Here is a 16,748-nt window from a genome sequence, read left to right as displayed (position 1 = left end):
AATTTTCAAGAGAGTGGAAATGGAATGCTAAAATCTACCACAATGTTTATTTTCCTATCTGTATCATTAAATTATGCTACTTTTAAACCCCTTCTTTGGGTGCTCATCACCCCGTAAGCATGAAGTTACTTCATTTTATAAGCCTTGGTGTTTCTTTTTAAAACTGGATGTGTGGGAACCTCTTCTTGCAAATCTAGTACTTGATCCTTGGACACAGGTTTGTTTGCTCAGTAGAATCAGGAGTATCTGGAAATGGCCTGGAGGAAGGTTACTAATTAATTCCTAATTTAGGGGTCCTTTGTTATTAGAATGGTGTTAGGCCCTGGGGTTTTTAATCTGGAAAAGCATAGACTTGGAGGGAATATGGTTTAGTTCTTTATAATAACATTAAATTCTGTTCAAATGGATGGGTTAATTGAGCTAGATATGTAAGGGAGGACCAGGAGGCAAATGTATGACTTGGAAAAAGCAGAAAGATGGTTAGTTAACAGGAAATATTTATTCTCAAATTTGCTAACCTTTAGAATAGGTTGCCAGTATGTGCAGATTGTTGATTTGATGCAGACTTTCAAAAAGGAACTATAGGACAGGGGTCCAAAACCATGGGTCGCAATTCCCACAAGCTCCAGGGGTGTAATGGTGGCCATGGAGCAGAGACTGCCAGGAGACATGCGCCCACCTCTTTATTCCCAACTTGTAGTTCACTGGGAGGGGAGGAAATGAACAAACTTTGAACATTGCTGATTTTTTTTTTCCCCTCTGGCTCAGAGTTCACTGGGAGGGGTTTTGCATATGCAACCTCCGTGCTTGTCGTGAATGAACCTGATTTGTGCACTATCAACCACACTGCCAGATTTTGAGAGATTGTGTTGCAGTATTCATGCTGATGTGTCTCATTAGGCCCAGTGAGTAAGCTAACGGACCGTAACTACTGAGCTCCCAGTGTCGAATTTGGGGGGTACCGCAAAGGAATCCCTCTGGGAAGTTCCCAGGTAAGGGTTTGCACGCTAATTACCCAGAAGTGCACACTTCCTCTGGACAATTGTGTTGCACTGGGAACCATCCGAAAATGTGGTTTAAATCACTAACTTCGGATGGTTCCTCCAGGGTTATACCAATAGTTACTCAGAAGAAGTTAGAAGAATTAAAAGCTCTTCTAACTTCTGAATAACTATTGTAAAGACCAAACCAACCCCATGGGACACCCACTGAATTCCGACGCCCCCACCTCCGACACCATACCCCCCACCTCTGACACCGTCCCACTCCTTTGACCTCTGACACACACACACCCCCTCCCAAACTCCAAAACCACCCATCTTGCGGACCTCCAACACCGTTCCCCACCCCCAAACCACCACCTGCCCCCAACATGCAACAACCGGCCCCCTGGACCCAACTCGACCTCGCACACCACCCCCCTCCCCAGCCGCCCAACCTTTGACGACCTCCCTGCCGACTCCCTCCATCCCATAAATCCTATGCACTTACCTTCTCCCTGGCCTGTCAGTTTCCCTGGCCCTTTAAACTTAACTGCTTTACGTCTACAAGTGCTTTAAAAAAGGGGGCATGACCTCCTTGAATCCGCTGAGGAGTCTTTCGATGCAGGCCCCAATCAGCTCCAGTAAATGGAAGTGGCAATGTAATTTGCAAGACCAGGTAAGTAGGGGTTTATTTCTTCTAATTCCTGTGGGTCAGCACTTTGCGGCGCAAGTCGGAGGTTACGGCCCAGCATTTTCACAAAATAGGAAAATAACATTTTTAAATTTAAGCTATATTTAACGTTATTGTGCACTTTTTTAAATAATAGAATAATGAAGCAAACTATCCTGTTATTTTGTTTTGGTGCCACCACCTCCTGCCCTCCTCCACTCAACAACTGTAGGTCACTCCCCCCACCCCCCAACTCAACATCTCTTGTACACCTCCCAAATTTTCACTCTGGGGTCACACCAAGTCTGAGGTATTAAAATTAGGGTCAGATTGGGAAATAGTTTGGAAAGCACTGCTGTAGAAGTTCCTGCAGCTGGAAGATGTTTAGATTTAAAGAAAGTATGGGTTCACTGAAATTGGTTGTATCAATTACTAGCAGTCTCCTGGGGCTTGCTTGATTGCTTATGGGGATTGGAAAGGAATCTCCAGTGTTTGATTTTCCCCTACATTGGTGTATTTTTTTAAACCTTGTTAATGAGATTGTCTGATGTGGTTGAACTTTAGCGTTTTTTTTGTAGAGTGAACCATGTCAGCATGGGACAGGCTTCATGACGCATTGGCCTCTTGCTGCCTTTTTTTTGTGTATGTATCAAAGAAACAGATTGAATTTGGCATGCTGGAAATTATTCTTAAATCCTATTGTTAATATGAATATAATAAAAAGGAGTGGGTCGTACAACCCCTCAAACCTGCTGCACCATTTAATAAGATAGTGGCTGATTCTCAACTACAACTCCACATTCCACCCAATCCCCATATCCTTTTATTTTCTTGAGTCCAAAAATCTATTGATCTCAGCTTAGAATATACTCAACTGAGCATCCACAGTCCCCTGGAATAGAGAATTTCAAAGAATCACAACCCTCTGAACTGTGTTACTTTTAAGCTGCACAACTGTGCAGCAACCTGGATATTCACGCACAGGCCAAGCACATGTTGACCACCTTTAAGTGGGCAAACAGAAGAATTCAAAGGATCCACTCACAAATAAAACTAGAGGGGACATTGCCTCTGAGAGAAGAAATTTCTCCTCATCTCAGACTGAATTGGTCATTCCCTTATCCTGACACTGTGCCTCCTAGTTCTGGACTATTCACCCAGTGGAAACAGCCTCTCAGCATCTACCCTCTCAGAATCTTACATGTTTCAATGCAATCACTTCTCATCCTTCTAAACTCAGTTTTAGGCTCATTCCACTCGATCTCTCTCCTTAGGACAAACCTTTCATCCCAGGAGTCAATCTAGTGAACTCCTGTTACACACCTCCCAAGCACAGTATATTCTTCCTTGGGTACTGGGACCAAAACTACCACAATACTCCATGTGTGGTCTCGCCAAAACCCTGGATACTTGCAGCAAGACTTCCTTATTCTTTACTCCTCCAACTCTCTTGCAATAAAAGACAACATACTATTTGCCTTCCCAATTGCTTAGTGTAACTTGCATGTTAACTGTGTTTCTTGTACAAAGATACCCATATCCCTCTATACACCAACATCTAATAGGTTCTCACCATTTAAAAAATATTGTTTTTCCATTTTTAGTACCAAAGTGAATAACCTCACATTTCTCCACTTTTATACTTCATCTGCCATCTTCTTGCCCACTCAACTTATTTATAACACTTCATAGACTCTCATTTGTGTCCTCCTCCCAGCTTATTTTCCTACCTAGCTTTGTATCGTAAATAAACTTGGATACATGATACTTGGTGACTTCATCTCGGTCATTGATATAGATTGTAAATAGCTGAGGCCTCAGCACTGTTGCTGGCAGCACCCCACAAGTAAAAGCCTGCCAATCTGAAAGTGACCCATTTATTCTTGCCCTGTTTTCTGTCCTTTAACCAACCCTCTAGCAATGTTAATATATAACCCCAACTCTATAAGGTCTTATCTTGTACAACAACCTTTTGTGTGACACTTTATCGATTGCCTTTTGAAAATTCAAATATACTACATCCACTGCTTCCCCTTTAACTACTCTAAGTACATCCTCAAAAAATTCTGATAGATTTGTCAAACCCGATTTCACTTTCATAAAATTGAGTGTTGTCTGTTAAATTTTTCTTGTCTTTGAACTGTTTTAAATTTAAGTCCCCTTTCCCAGAGAAACAAAGCCCTTTCCTCAGAAATTAGAAGCATTATGGCATAGATATTTTCTGCTACAGGACAGTAGGATGCAGACTCTATCCTGTAGTAGGTGATAAGTTGCCAATTTTAAGTGGCCAGTCTTAATAAACATCAAGCAGAATTGAGCTGTTTCCCCTGAAGGAGGAAAAACTAAATAATTTTTCAGTTGTTATGTACTTAATAGCCACAGGTTCAAGATTGGCCAGCCTGAGAGCTGTTGCTTTATATTAGGATTTGGAAACTGAAGGGGAAGTAGCTTGAGAACGGGAGAGAGGATGGTTTGCATTTTGATGACTTAATCAATGCAAATACTTGGATTATTGTATACCTAAATCCATTTAGGTTTTGAGACACCAAGGCAGAGGTCATGGACTAAACTTTTTTTTGAATGTACGTGATTGAAATGATGGAGTAAAGAAATAATTCCATGTTTTGCTTATTGAGTATCCATCATATTGTACCACATATACAACTCCTGCAGATTACTTTTAGTACTAAGAATACATTTTTTAATGGTTAATAAAAAAAACATTTTGGTCATGCTGCAATTTAAACTGAATTCACACAAGAAGTGCTTGTTTTGTTGTAGATCTGAACTCTTGCTTATCTTGGATACTTTATTTTAGAGTGGAACCCCTCAAACAGCTACACAATCTTCAATTGCAAAGAAGCCAGCAAAGACTACAGATCATGGAGTACAAACGGCTGGGCCAACATTGACCTTACCAGCTGCATCAGAGGAAATGAAATCCCCAAAACCATTAAAGAAGCCAACACCAAATGATCACCTGATTCAACTCAGTTCAGTCGGTACATTTTATTTTAAATAACTGCAGCATAATTTTAAGGCAAACATGGGTTTATGAATAGACATATGACAAAATTCTTTGGTTTGTGTGAAAATCTCCAACTGATCACCTGAATAAATTGGAGTAACACTGCTGCCAGTCAGATATACATGTGCAAGGAAGCAATTGATCTTCTCTCAGTTCTTTCCTGCATGTCTTGTCAAGTCAGGATCTCAGCTGCAAAATAGATTGGGACTTGTGTCCCTCTTTATGCCTTTGCATGCTATTTAATGGGTTTTCAAAAAAATCTGCATGAACAGTGAATAAACTTTTAAATAATTGGTCAGTCTTTAATGGAAAAGCAGGTTCCAGTGTTTTACTTTTCTCTTTAATGTGGTTCTTAAAATTTTTGAAATCAGTAAGGGAGTTCTCAGCTATACCATATTTCACCTGGTCACTCCTTGTATTTCTCTGTAGCTCAGCAACAATTGGAATTTCTTCAGATTAGGAAGAAACAGTACATGAGAGCTGCTGTGCAAGCAAAGCAAAAGAAGAATCTGGAACAAGCAAAACATTTCCTTAGAACTGCAAAAGGCTTTGATCCAATGATTGTGGCTGTCCAAAGTGGGAAACCAATTGATATTTCTAAGGTTCGACAAAGCTGATAGATAATATAGATAACATTTTGGAATCAGGCCACTATCCTTTCTAACAAATGCCATATTGTTAAGGGGTAAGATTTGGATTTCAGCCCAGCCCTTCCCCTTCACTGTGTCTTCAACTACTGAGGTTCCTTTGTGTGTGTGTGTGTGTGTGTGTGTGTGTGTGTGTTATTCTCTCCTTAAACTGCTTCAACTCTCTACCTTCATTTTCACTTCCAAGACCCTTCTTAAGATGTCTTCTTTTATCAAACTTTCAGTTACCCTTCCTAATCAGCCCTCCTTTGGCTTGGCATCTCTTTTCCTTCTTTCCCTGTGAAGAACTTTAAAACATTTTGCTGCATTACAGGTGGGTGCTAATTAAAGCTAAGTTAAGATTGTTCAAAAGAGGTTGGGGGGGGTGCAGAGGTGAGTATGGTGGCCATTACCAAGGAGAAGGTGCTAGGAAAACTGAAAGGTCTAAAAGTGGATAAATCACCTGGACCAGATGGATTACACCCCAGAGTTCTGAAGGAGATAGCTGAAGAGATAGTGGAGGTGTTAGTGGTGATCTTTCAGGAATCACTGGAGTCAGGGAGGGTCCCAGAGGACTGGAAAATCGCTAATGTAAGCCCCCTGTTTAGGAAGGGAGTGAGACAAAAGACGAGAACTTACAGCCGATTAGCCTGACCTCGGTCATTGGTAAGATTTTAGAGTCCATTATTAGGGTTGAGATTTCAGAATACTTGGAAGTGCATGATAAAATAGGGCAAAGTCAGCATGGTTTCATCAAGGGGAGGTCATGCCTGACAAATCTGTTAGAATTCTTTGAGGAGGTAACGAGTAGGTTAGACAAAGGAGAGCCAATGGATGTTATCTACTTGGACTTCCAGAAGGCCATTGACAAGGTGCCGCACAGGAGAGTGCTCAGTAAGATAAGAGCCCATGGTGTTAAAGGCAAGATACTAGCATGGATAGAAGATTGACTGTCTGGCAGGAGGCAGAGATTGGGGATAAGGGGGTTCCTTCTCAGGATGGCGGCCGGTGACTAGTGGAGTTCCGCAGGGGTCAGTGTCGCGACCACAACTTTTCACTTTATACATTAATGATCTAGATGAAGGAACTGAGGGCATCCTGGCTAAGTTTGCAGATGATACAAAGATAGGTGGAGGGACAGGTAGTATTGAGGAGGTGGGGAGGCTGCAGAAGGATTTGGACAGGTTAGAAGAATGGGCAAAGAAGTGGCAGATGGAATGCAACGTGGGGAAGTGTGAGGTCATGCACTTTGGTAGGAAGAATAGAGGCATAGACTATTTTCTAAATGGGGAGAGAATTCAGAAATCTGGAGTGCAAAGGGACTTGGGAGTCCTAGTCCAGGATTCTCTTAAGGTTAACTTGCAGGTTGAGTCGTTAGTTAGGAAGGCAAATGCAATGTTGGCGTTTATTTCGAGAGGACTAGAATATAAAAGCAGGGATGTGCTGCTGAGCCTTTATAAGGCTCTGGTCGACCACATTTAAAATATTGTGAGCAATTTTGGGCCCCGTATCTCAGGAAGGATGTTCTGGCCCTGGAGAGGGTCCAGAGGAGGTTCACGAGAACAATCCCAGGAATGAAAGGCTTAACATATAAGGAACGTTTGAGGACTCTGGGTCTATACTCGATGGAGTTTAGAAGGATGAGGGAGGATCTGATTGAAACTTACAGAATACTGAAAGGCCTGGATAGAGTGGATGTGGGGAAGATGTTTCCATTAGGAGGAGAGACTAGGAACCGAGGGCACAGCCTCAGAGTAAAGGGAAGACCTTTTAGGACAGAGATGAGAAGAAATTTCTTTAGCCAGAGAGTGGTGCATCTATGGAATTCATTGCCACAGAAGGCTGTGGAGGCCAGGTCATTGAGTGTATTTAAGACCAAGTAGATAGGTTCTTGATTGGTAAGGGGATCAAAGGTTATGGGGAGAAGGCGGAAGAATGGGGTTGAGAAACTTATCAGCCATAATTGAATGGCGGAGCAGACTTGTTGGGCCGAATGGCCTGATTTCTGCTCCTATGTCTTATGTTTATTGTTGCAGCACAGGGATTAATGATTGGCCCATTGCATTTTAGATTATATATTTTGATTTGGAGCTGAAGACAGAAACAAAGTTCTCTCAAGTTTGCAAATTATACCAAATGGAAGAAATGAGGCCTAATGAGCTGGTAAATAACAAATATGAATAAATGCAAGGTAATGAAACAAAAGATGAGAAATTAACAGTGAGGTGTTAAGTGAAATGGCTAGGTACAATAAAGGAGAGGAATCCAAAGATGTTAATAGATAACTGACTAAATCCAACTGTGCAATGTGCTATAGTGGTAAGGAAAGATGACAAGATATTTGCATATTTAGTCAGTCAGTTAGGGCCCATATACCAGCAGTTAATGATGATGATGATGATTTTGTACAAGGTGTATGTATGGCTATGCCTCAAGTACTAATTGGCATACTACCACAAAGCTGTCCAGGCCTAATTGCAGCCTTGGTCCGAATATGGACAAAAGATCTGAACTACAGAAGTTACTTGAGAGTAACGTCAATATAGCATTTGACCAAGGAGTGGTATCAAGAAGCCCTAGTAAAATTGAAGTTAATGTGATTCTGAATATCTCCCCACTGGCTGGAGTCATACCTGGCAGAAAGGAAGATGGTTCTCAGTTTTGTTTTATTTCTTCTGGGATGTGTCAGCATTTGTTGCCCATTCCTAATTGCCCTTGATAATGTTGATGTTGAGCCACCACCTTAAACCATTGCAGTTCATCTGGTGTAGACACACCCGCAGTGCCAATGCGTAAGAACATATGCACAGGAGTAGACCATTTGGTCCCTCTAATGTGTTCCGCTATTCCGTACAAGCATGGCTGATCTTCTATCTCAACTCCACTTTCCTGCCCGCACCTCCCCCCCCCCCCAATCCCCCATGTTGCTTGATTCCCTGAGAGATCAAAAATCTATCGATCTCCATCTTAAATATACATAATGAGGGAGCATTCACAACTGCCTGGGATAGATAATTCCAAAGATTCACAACCCTCTAAATGAAGGAATTTCTCCTCATCTCAGTCCTAAATGTTGGACAACGGAGTCAAATGATATTGGGATAGACAGGAAAATACAGTTAAGACCATAATATTATCAAATGGCAGAGCAAGCTCGAGGGGCTAAATGGTCTATTCCTGCTCCTAATTCATATATTCTATGACCTCCTTATCCTGAGACTATACCTCCATGTTCTATCTTCCCTAGTGAGTGGAAATAAACTCTGTCTACCCTGTCAAGCCCCTTTAAAGTCTTGCTTGTTTCAAAGAGATCACTCTCATTCTTCTGAACTCTGCAGAGTACAGTCCCAATTTACTCAGCCTCTCCTAATAGGCCTACTCTTTCATCCCTTGAACCAATCTTGTGTTCTACCTCCAAGGTAAATATATCCTTTGAAACAGAGAGGGAGGTCTTTTGGCGCAGTGAGTAGCATCCCTGCCTCTAAACCAAAAAGTCCAGATTCAAATCCCACTCTAGGACTTGATGCCCAAGTAAAGTGTGTTCATAACATGGCCAAACAGTTTGAGGATAAATCCTTCCAGATGGTAAGAGTGGGAGAGATTCCTGGTCAACCATGTGATGGAAAGAAATTGGATCCGCTACCATCACTATCCATAGCTCCAGGCTACAACATGCACAACTCTGACTCCTTGTGGGGTCATTTGGCTGGACAGCTGGCATGGATCAGATTGGTGCTAACAGCATGGATTCGATCCCTGTTCCAGCTGAGGTGGATTCGGGACCTGCCTCCTTGCCTTACCTGTAGTGATAGTTGTGGCGTACCTGCCTTTGGGCAGAGAACTCAAGATACAGGGACCAAAACTGTGCACCATAATCCAGGTGTGTTCTCTCCAATGCCTGAACAATTGTAACAAGACTTTCTTATTCTTGTACTCCCCTTGCATAAAAGCCAACATGCCATTTGCCTTCCTGAATGCTTGCTGCATCTGCATGCTAACTTTATGTACCTTGTGCAAGTACGCCCAAGTCTCTCTGAACATGAACGTTTAAAAGTTTCATAACTTTTAAAAAAAATTCTGATTTTCTAATCTTATTATCAAAGTAAATAACCTCACAGTTCCCCAATTATATGCCATCGGCCACTTTGTTGCCCACTCACTTACCTTGCCCAAGCCTCTTGGTGTTCTCCTCAAAGCTTACATTCTTATCTCGCATTGTATTATCAGTAAATTTGGATGCATTATTCTTGGTTTCTTGCTCTGAGTCGATAATATAGATTGTAAATAACAGGCTTCAGCACTGATCCTTGTGACACCCCACTGGTTACAGCATGCTAGCTTGAAGATTCCCTGTTTATCCCTTCTCTCTGCTTCCTATCTGCTAACAATCACCCATTGATCCTAATATATTACACCCAACTCCATGAACCCTTCTCTTACATGTTAACCTTTTGAGTGGCACCTTTTGGAAATCTTAAGTATACTACATCTACCAGTTCCACTTTATCTACCCTACTAGCTACATTCTCAAAAAGCTCTAATAAATCTGTCAAATACAATTTCCTTTGCGTAAAACCATGTTGACTTTTGCTCCATGCAGTCTTAACTTGAGCATCATTCAACATCACTGGTTACCTGTGCCCAAGAAAATTGATTTCAAAATCCTGAAGTTAGTTTTCAAATCCCTTCATGAAATAGCCTCACTTAATTTGGGTAAGTCTGCAGCCCACATGCATAACTAGAATGCATTGCTGGCTTCAGGTTACAACTTGTTTCCCACCTCCTCCATTTTGCCAAAGATGTTGATCTTTAGCCATTATATTCCTGCCCTTTGAAACTTTTGTAAGTTTTGCTTTAGAATCTCTCTTCGGCCTTGAAAGCCCCCTTAAAAATCTGTGGACCAAATCTTCGGTCCCAGATCGTCAGAGACTGGATGTGCGTTGGGACCCTGTGGAGGTCCTGACACATAGACCTACATGGGAATTGCCTGGGAAGTTTGAACTTTTGATGGGCAATACACTTGCTCCCGGGGACCCTTCGTGATTGCCTCCAACTCTGAACTAGAATCTAGGACCTCAGACAGTTATGTGATAGTTACTCAGGAAATGTTAGACAAATTAAAACTTCGTCTAACACTTGGTAACTACTCAACTGCCCCCCACAATCACTTGACTACACCTCCCGACCATCTGATTACCCTCTTGACCAACCTGACTACCGCCCCCTCCCCCTTCCACCCCCCACCCCCCCCACCCTTACTGGACTAACTCCCTGATCTGACTACGTCTTCAATTCGCCCCAACTAATACTCCAAATGGACCTAACTGCCCACTCATCCACCTTCCCCCTACCCACTTACCCACCTTGTCCACTTAGTCGCCTCGCCCACTCACTAACATTCAAACTGGACCTTTAAATTTGCTGTATGGCAGCTAGTGTCGTAAAAAGGGGACTTGTCCTGTCTTCCCCCCAACTCTGCGCTGCTTCAACGGCATTCCTTAAGGGAACGCTGCACATTCTGTGAAAGCTGGACGCAGAAGACCCTGGTAGAAAAGTGCGGTAGTGTCAACTCGGGAATTTACAAACTCAGCGGCAATCCAATGATCATTGCTGCTTCTTGGAAGAACTGGGCCTTTTTTCTCAACTCTCCCTTCAGTTTCTCTTTTTTGATCATTGTCAATATTTCCCACTTGTGAAGCACTATATGAATATATTTTGCTATAGTAGCATTGTAAGAGATGGTGCAAAAAATATTCACAGAAGTTGCATGATCCTGTAAAATGACTGCTATCACAAATTGATTTAATGTTAATTTTTAGTGTTTTTATGTAACAACCCAATAATATGTTCTTTAGAGCATACATATCCTACAAAAATGAATATTGAGCAAATCGTATAGGGTTATTCCTTTTCCAGGTTCCTTCACCCCCTGAGGCTGAAGATGATGATGACTTTATAATGGTGCATCACAAAGATGTGCTAATTTTACCAAAGATGGATGAAGTGTACATACACCTTATGAACCTTCTGAAGGAGCAGTATGAGGTATATGATGAGACATACTCAATAGTGCATACATAATTGCCTAACTCACTGGTTAAAAATTAATTGTGTTTACAATATTACATAGCGGTAGTTAGTTCCTGTGGAATAGCATGCCATTCAGTAGACTGACAGCTTATTTACAATACATGTTCTCAGCCAACCCCCAAATGATGAATGTACAGCTCATTCTGGGAGGTTGTGAAATAGCTACAGATATTTAATTTGATGAAAGAAAATGCATGAGTGAAACAAGATGCGTCTTATCTTGCCCACCAGCCAGATTGATATTGAGAAACATGATGCTTTGTTCTATGGTGAGCAATTGGTTGAGATTGGAGAAAAATAGTTTACAAAATGAGAGGAGAAAGAATATTAAAAACATACAATTGTATGCAAAAAGTCAACTTTATTTCTGAAACAAATGCATGGCTATTTGGTTGATAAGGAAAAAATAGATTTGATACTAGAATTTCATTGCTTGTATTTTATTTTCATTGTTAAATGGCCATTTTTGCTCCCCTAATCAGAGTCAGGTCTCTAATAATAAAAACAAAAAAACTGCGGATGCTGGAAATCCAAAACAGAAACAAAATTACCTGGAAAAACTCAGCAGGTCTGGCAGCATCGGCGGAGAAGAAAAGAGTTGACGTTTCGAGTCCTCATGACCCTTAGACAGAACTTGAGTTCGAGTCCAAGAAAGAGTTGAAAAATAAGCTGGTTTAAGGTGTGTGTGTGGGGGGCGGAGAGAGAGAGAGAGAGGTGGAGTGGGGGTGTGGTTGTAGGGACAAACAAGCAGTGATAGAAGCAGATCATCAAAAGATGTCAACAACAATAATACAAAAGAACACATAGGTGTTAAAGTTAAAGTTGGTGATATTACCTAAACAAATGTGCTAATTAAGAATGGATGGTAGGGGACTCAAGGTATAGCTCTAGTGGGGGTGGGGAGAGCATAAAAGATGTAAAAAAAAAAAAAATTATTTTTATATATAATGGAAATAGGCGGGAAAAGGAAAATCTATATAATTTATTGGAAAAAAAAGAAAAGGAAGGGGGAAACAGAAAGGGGGTGGGGATGGGGGAGGGGGCTCACGACCTGAAGTTGTTGAATTCAATATTCAGTCTGGATGGCTGTAAAGTGCCTAGTCGGAAGATGAGGTGTTGTTCCTCCAGTTTGCGTTGGGCTTCACTGGAACAATGCAGCAAGCCAAGGACAGACATGAGGGCAAGAGAGCAGGGTGGAATGTTAAAATGGCAAGCGACAGGGAGGTTTGGGTCATTCTTGCGGACAGACTGCAGGTGTTCTGCAAAGCGGTTGCCCAGTTTATGTTTGGTCTCTCCAATGTAGAGGAGACCACATTGGGAGCAACGAATGCAGTAGACTAAGTTGGGGGAAATGCAAGTGAAATGCTGCTTCACTTGAAAGGAGTGTTTGGGGAGGCCCTCACGCCTTCTCCTCCCTCCCAGAAACATGATAGGGTCCCCCTTGTCCTCACTTATCACCCCACCAGCCTCTCCTCCCTCCCAGAAACATGATAGGGTCCCCCTTGTCCTCACTTATCATCCCACCAGCCTCCGCATTCAAAGGATCATCCTCCGCCATTTCCGCCAACTCCAGCATGATGCCACCACCAAACACATCTTCCCTTCACCCCCCCATCGGCATTCCGTAGGGATCGCTCCCTCCGGGACACCCTGGTCCGCTCCTCCATCACCCCCTACTCCTCAACCCCCTCCTATGGCACCACCCCATGCCCACGCAAAAGATGCAACACCTGCCCCTTCACTTCCTCTCTCCTCACCGTCCAAGGACCCAAACACTCCTTTCAAGTGAAGCAGCATTTCCCTTGCATTTCCCCCAACTTAGTCTACTGCATTCGTTGCTCCCAATGTGGTCTCCTCTACATTGGAGAGACCAAACGTAAACTGGGCGACCGCTTTGCAGAACACCTGCGGTCTGTCCGCAAGAATGACCCAAACCTCCCTGTCGCTTGCCATTTTAACACTCCACCCTGCTCTCTTGCCCTCATGTCTGTCCTTGGCTTGCTGCATTGTTCCAGTGAAGCCCAACGCAAACTGGAGGAACAACACCTCATCTTCCGACTAGGCACTTTACAGCCATCCGGACTGAATGTTGAATTCAACAACTTCAGGTCGTGAGCCCCCTCCCCCATCCCCACCCCCTTTCTGTTTCCCCCTTCCTTTTTTTTTTCCAATAAATTATATAGATTTTCCTTTTCCCACCTATTTCCATTATATATAAAAATAAATTTTTTTTTTTACATCTTTTATGCTCTCCCCACCCCCACTAGAGCTATACCTTGAGTCCCCTACCATCCATTCTTAATTAGCACATTCGTTTAGATAATATCACCAACTTTAACTTTAACACCTATGTGTTCTTTTGTACTATTGTTGTTGACATCTTTTGATGATCTGCTTCTATCACTGCTTGTTTGTCCCTAAAACCACACCCCCACTCCACCTCTCTCTCTCTCCGCCCCCCACACACACCTTAAACCAGCTTATATTTCCATTCTTTCTTGGACTCGAACTCAAGTTCTGTCGAAGGGTCATGAGGACTCGAAACGTCAACTCTTTTCTTCTCCGCCGATGCTGCCGGACCTGCTGAGTTTTTCCAGGTAATTTTGTTTTTGTTTTAGAGTCAGGTCTCTGTTGGGTTAGTTGACCTTACCGAGGAAAGCAGTAAGAATGAATTGTTTGAGTTCTGCATCACTGACTAGGAAGGGAGAAAAGTTTTGGCCAGTATTACTGTCCCTGATAGCTATCTCTTGAATCCTGTTGGAAAGTACATGTGTGTAGCATTGGTTGAGCACTGGATAATGTTGAATAACCTGTAAAAAAATTTTGTTTCACATGTGAAGAGAGGCCACTGGACTGAGATGTTGTATGATTACTAATATTTGTGGAAATGTGCTCTAGTTGGAATCAGTGTCTTCAGAACAGGGGAGAAAACTATCTAGTTAAATCTGTACATCAAAGCTGTTGTCATGTCTTTCCCTTTCATATTTGATTTTTAAAATTTCTTCTAAATCTAGAAATGTATGTCCTATTCCGAGCAATTTATACATCTTGGTAACGTGGCCGAGACAACAAGGTAAGTGCAAATGGTGTCTATAATACATTTGCAGCATTTAATTTGTAATAGAAGTTATGACTTGTAAACCAAACAAATCAGTGAAGTAGCAATACTTTGTACATAAACTGAAAAACAGAATAGTTATGTCTTGGAACATGATTGAAATTTAATTATACATGAACATTGGTTGAATAGTATCCTTGCATCAGTGCATGTTATTCTGACGTCAGTATTTTTAAGTCTTTCACCTTTAGTTATATTCAGTAAATGGAAAAATATACATTTGGTTTTGTAGATTTGAAAAGATGGCCGCAGATTGCCAAAAAAATATTGAAATCCTTAAACTGGGGCAAGCTCAAGGTTTGGATCCACCAAAGTACCATTTTGAGGAGAGAACCTTTAAAACTGTACGGTATGGATTTCTGCTTTTGTTATTTCATAATTTCAGCATCCTGCAGTTTCAAGAAGTAAATTTAATATTTAATGGAGAAAGTAATTCATGAGTTGAGATTAATTTCCCCAAGGATGTTGAATATGATCTAGTTTGGTTTGGATTGTGAAGGTAAAAACTATATTTCCACAATAGTTGGAAGCGTCATCTTTGATAGAGTCATACAGCACAAAAAAAGGCCCTTCAGCCCATCGAGTCTGCGCCGGTCAAACAAGTACCTAACTATTCTAATCCCATTTTCCAGCACTAGGCCCATTGCCTTGTATGCCATGGCATCACAAGTCCACATCCAAATACTTCTTAAATGTTATGAGGTATCTGCCTCTACCACCCTTTCAGGCAGTGAGTTCCAGATTCCCACCACCCTCTGGGTGGAAAAATTCTTCCTCACATCCCCTCTAAATCTATGCCCCCTGGTTATTGATCCCTCCACCAAGAGGAAAAGTTCCTTCCTGTCTACCCTATCTATGCCCCTCATAATTTTGTACACCTCAATCCTGTCCCCCCTCAACCTCCTCTGCTCCAGGGAAAATAACCCCAGTGATCTCAGCGCAGAAACTATGAAACTAGGGACAGGAGTAAGCCTGCAAGATTGTGGCCACAATTTGAGTCATAGAGCCATTGTGGAAAAAGGAGGCCATTTGGCCCACTGAGTTTATGCCAGCTTTTTGTGTAGAGCAGCCTAGTCAGTTCCATTCCCCTGCTCTATCCCCATAGATCTGCATGCATGTTTATTTTCAAACATGTTTATTTCCCTTAAGTGGTAATCCAATTTTCTTTTGAAATCATTGATTGTCTCCCCTTCCATCACTCTCATAAGCAGCAAGTTCCAGCTCATAAACACTGTGTAAAAAAAAAAACTCATCTCTTGCCCAAAACCTTAAATCTGTGTCCCCTATTCCTTGTGCCATCAGCTAACGGAACAGTTTTTCTTTATCTACAATTCTCTGACTTGTGCCCCTTTTGAATGTGGCTCCTCACTAAGAGTGCTGGATGGCTGACAACATGAAAAATAGCACAAAAGTAATGATGTTTGTTGCTGGAACGATCAAGAACAGTATATGGCCATCGTGAGTTATTGAGTGAGTTTAAATGTCAAAGCAGTTTGGTTTCTGCAGATCGATTGTTCTGTTATTTCTGGAGATCTATTATCATCATTTAAAAAATTTATTTATGCTGTTAAGTTTCTACCTATGTATTTTTGGCCTCTTGTTCCTAAAATATGAAAAGCAGAATGACAGGCTCTGCGCATCATTCTGCCCAGCTGCCGATTTGAATTGTGCAAGAGATGCCATCAACGTTCTGGATCAAAAAGAGTTTAAAACAGAGCCAGTAATTAACTTGCACAATTTGTAACTATATTTTCTTTCAGGACTTGGCATTCTTCATTAAAAAAAATGACTCCCACAACTGTTAAAAATATTAACCAATAAAAGGTGGAATTTCTGGAATAAATGTATTGACTTTTATAATTTTATATCTTGGTTTTGCAATCTGGAGAGTATTAAATTTGAAAGTCTACCAATGGCAATTGGTGAGCATCTCATAACAGATTACCTCTTTGCAACCTTTAAAGATCACAAAATATGGTGAAATGTGCCATTTGAACAAAATAAGTCAGTAAGACAAACAATAATAGCCTTCTTCCTCTTACCAAATCAGTCAATCATTACCAACCTAATCTTTTGCAACAAAACAAACATCTCCCAGCTCTACAACTTCCAATGCTGAGAAGGACAAAAGCAGCAAGTTCCTCTCCAAGTCACACGCCATCATGATTTGGACAAATGGTGTCCATTTCTTCAATATTGCAAGGTTGAAATCCTAAAATTCCTTAATGTTGTG

General features: G+C 41.6%; 1 protein-coding gene across 15 annotated transcripts in view; it reads left to right on the top strand.

Moving 5' to 3' along the window:
• cc2d1b (coiled-coil and C2 domain containing 1B) overlaps nucleotides 1–16,748 on the top strand; it is a 79,481-nt gene that overhangs the window by 28,812 nt on the left and 33,921 nt on the right. For 14 of the 15 annotated variants that reach the window (XR_005945506.1, XR_005945507.1, XR_005945508.1 and 11 more), the window contains 5 exons: nucleotides 4,472–4,655; nucleotides 5,111–5,283; nucleotides 11,224–11,352; nucleotides 14,412–14,470; nucleotides 14,748–14,864. Coding sequence is in view for 5 of the 15 variants with exons in the window: in XM_041208444.1 (XP_041064378.1) it covers nucleotides 4,472–4,655; nucleotides 5,111–5,283; nucleotides 11,224–11,352; nucleotides 14,412–14,470; nucleotides 14,748–14,864 (662 nt within the window). In the remaining 10 variants the exon portion in view is untranslated. The remainder of the gene's footprint in view (nucleotides 1–4,471; nucleotides 4,656–5,110; nucleotides 5,284–11,223; nucleotides 11,353–14,411; nucleotides 14,471–14,747; nucleotides 14,865–16,748) is intronic. The other variant, XM_041208446.1, reaches the window with a different exon arrangement.

The sequence above is a fragment of the Carcharodon carcharias genome, chromosome 16, assembly GCF_017639515.1.
Source record: "Carcharodon carcharias isolate sCarCar2 chromosome 16, sCarCar2.pri, whole genome shotgun sequence".
NCBI classification, from domain to species: Eukaryota; Metazoa; Chordata; class Chondrichthyes; order Lamniformes; family Lamnidae; genus Carcharodon; species Carcharodon carcharias.
Note: the sequence above shows the minus strand (reverse complement) of the source record. Positions and strands in the feature narration are given on the sequence as shown.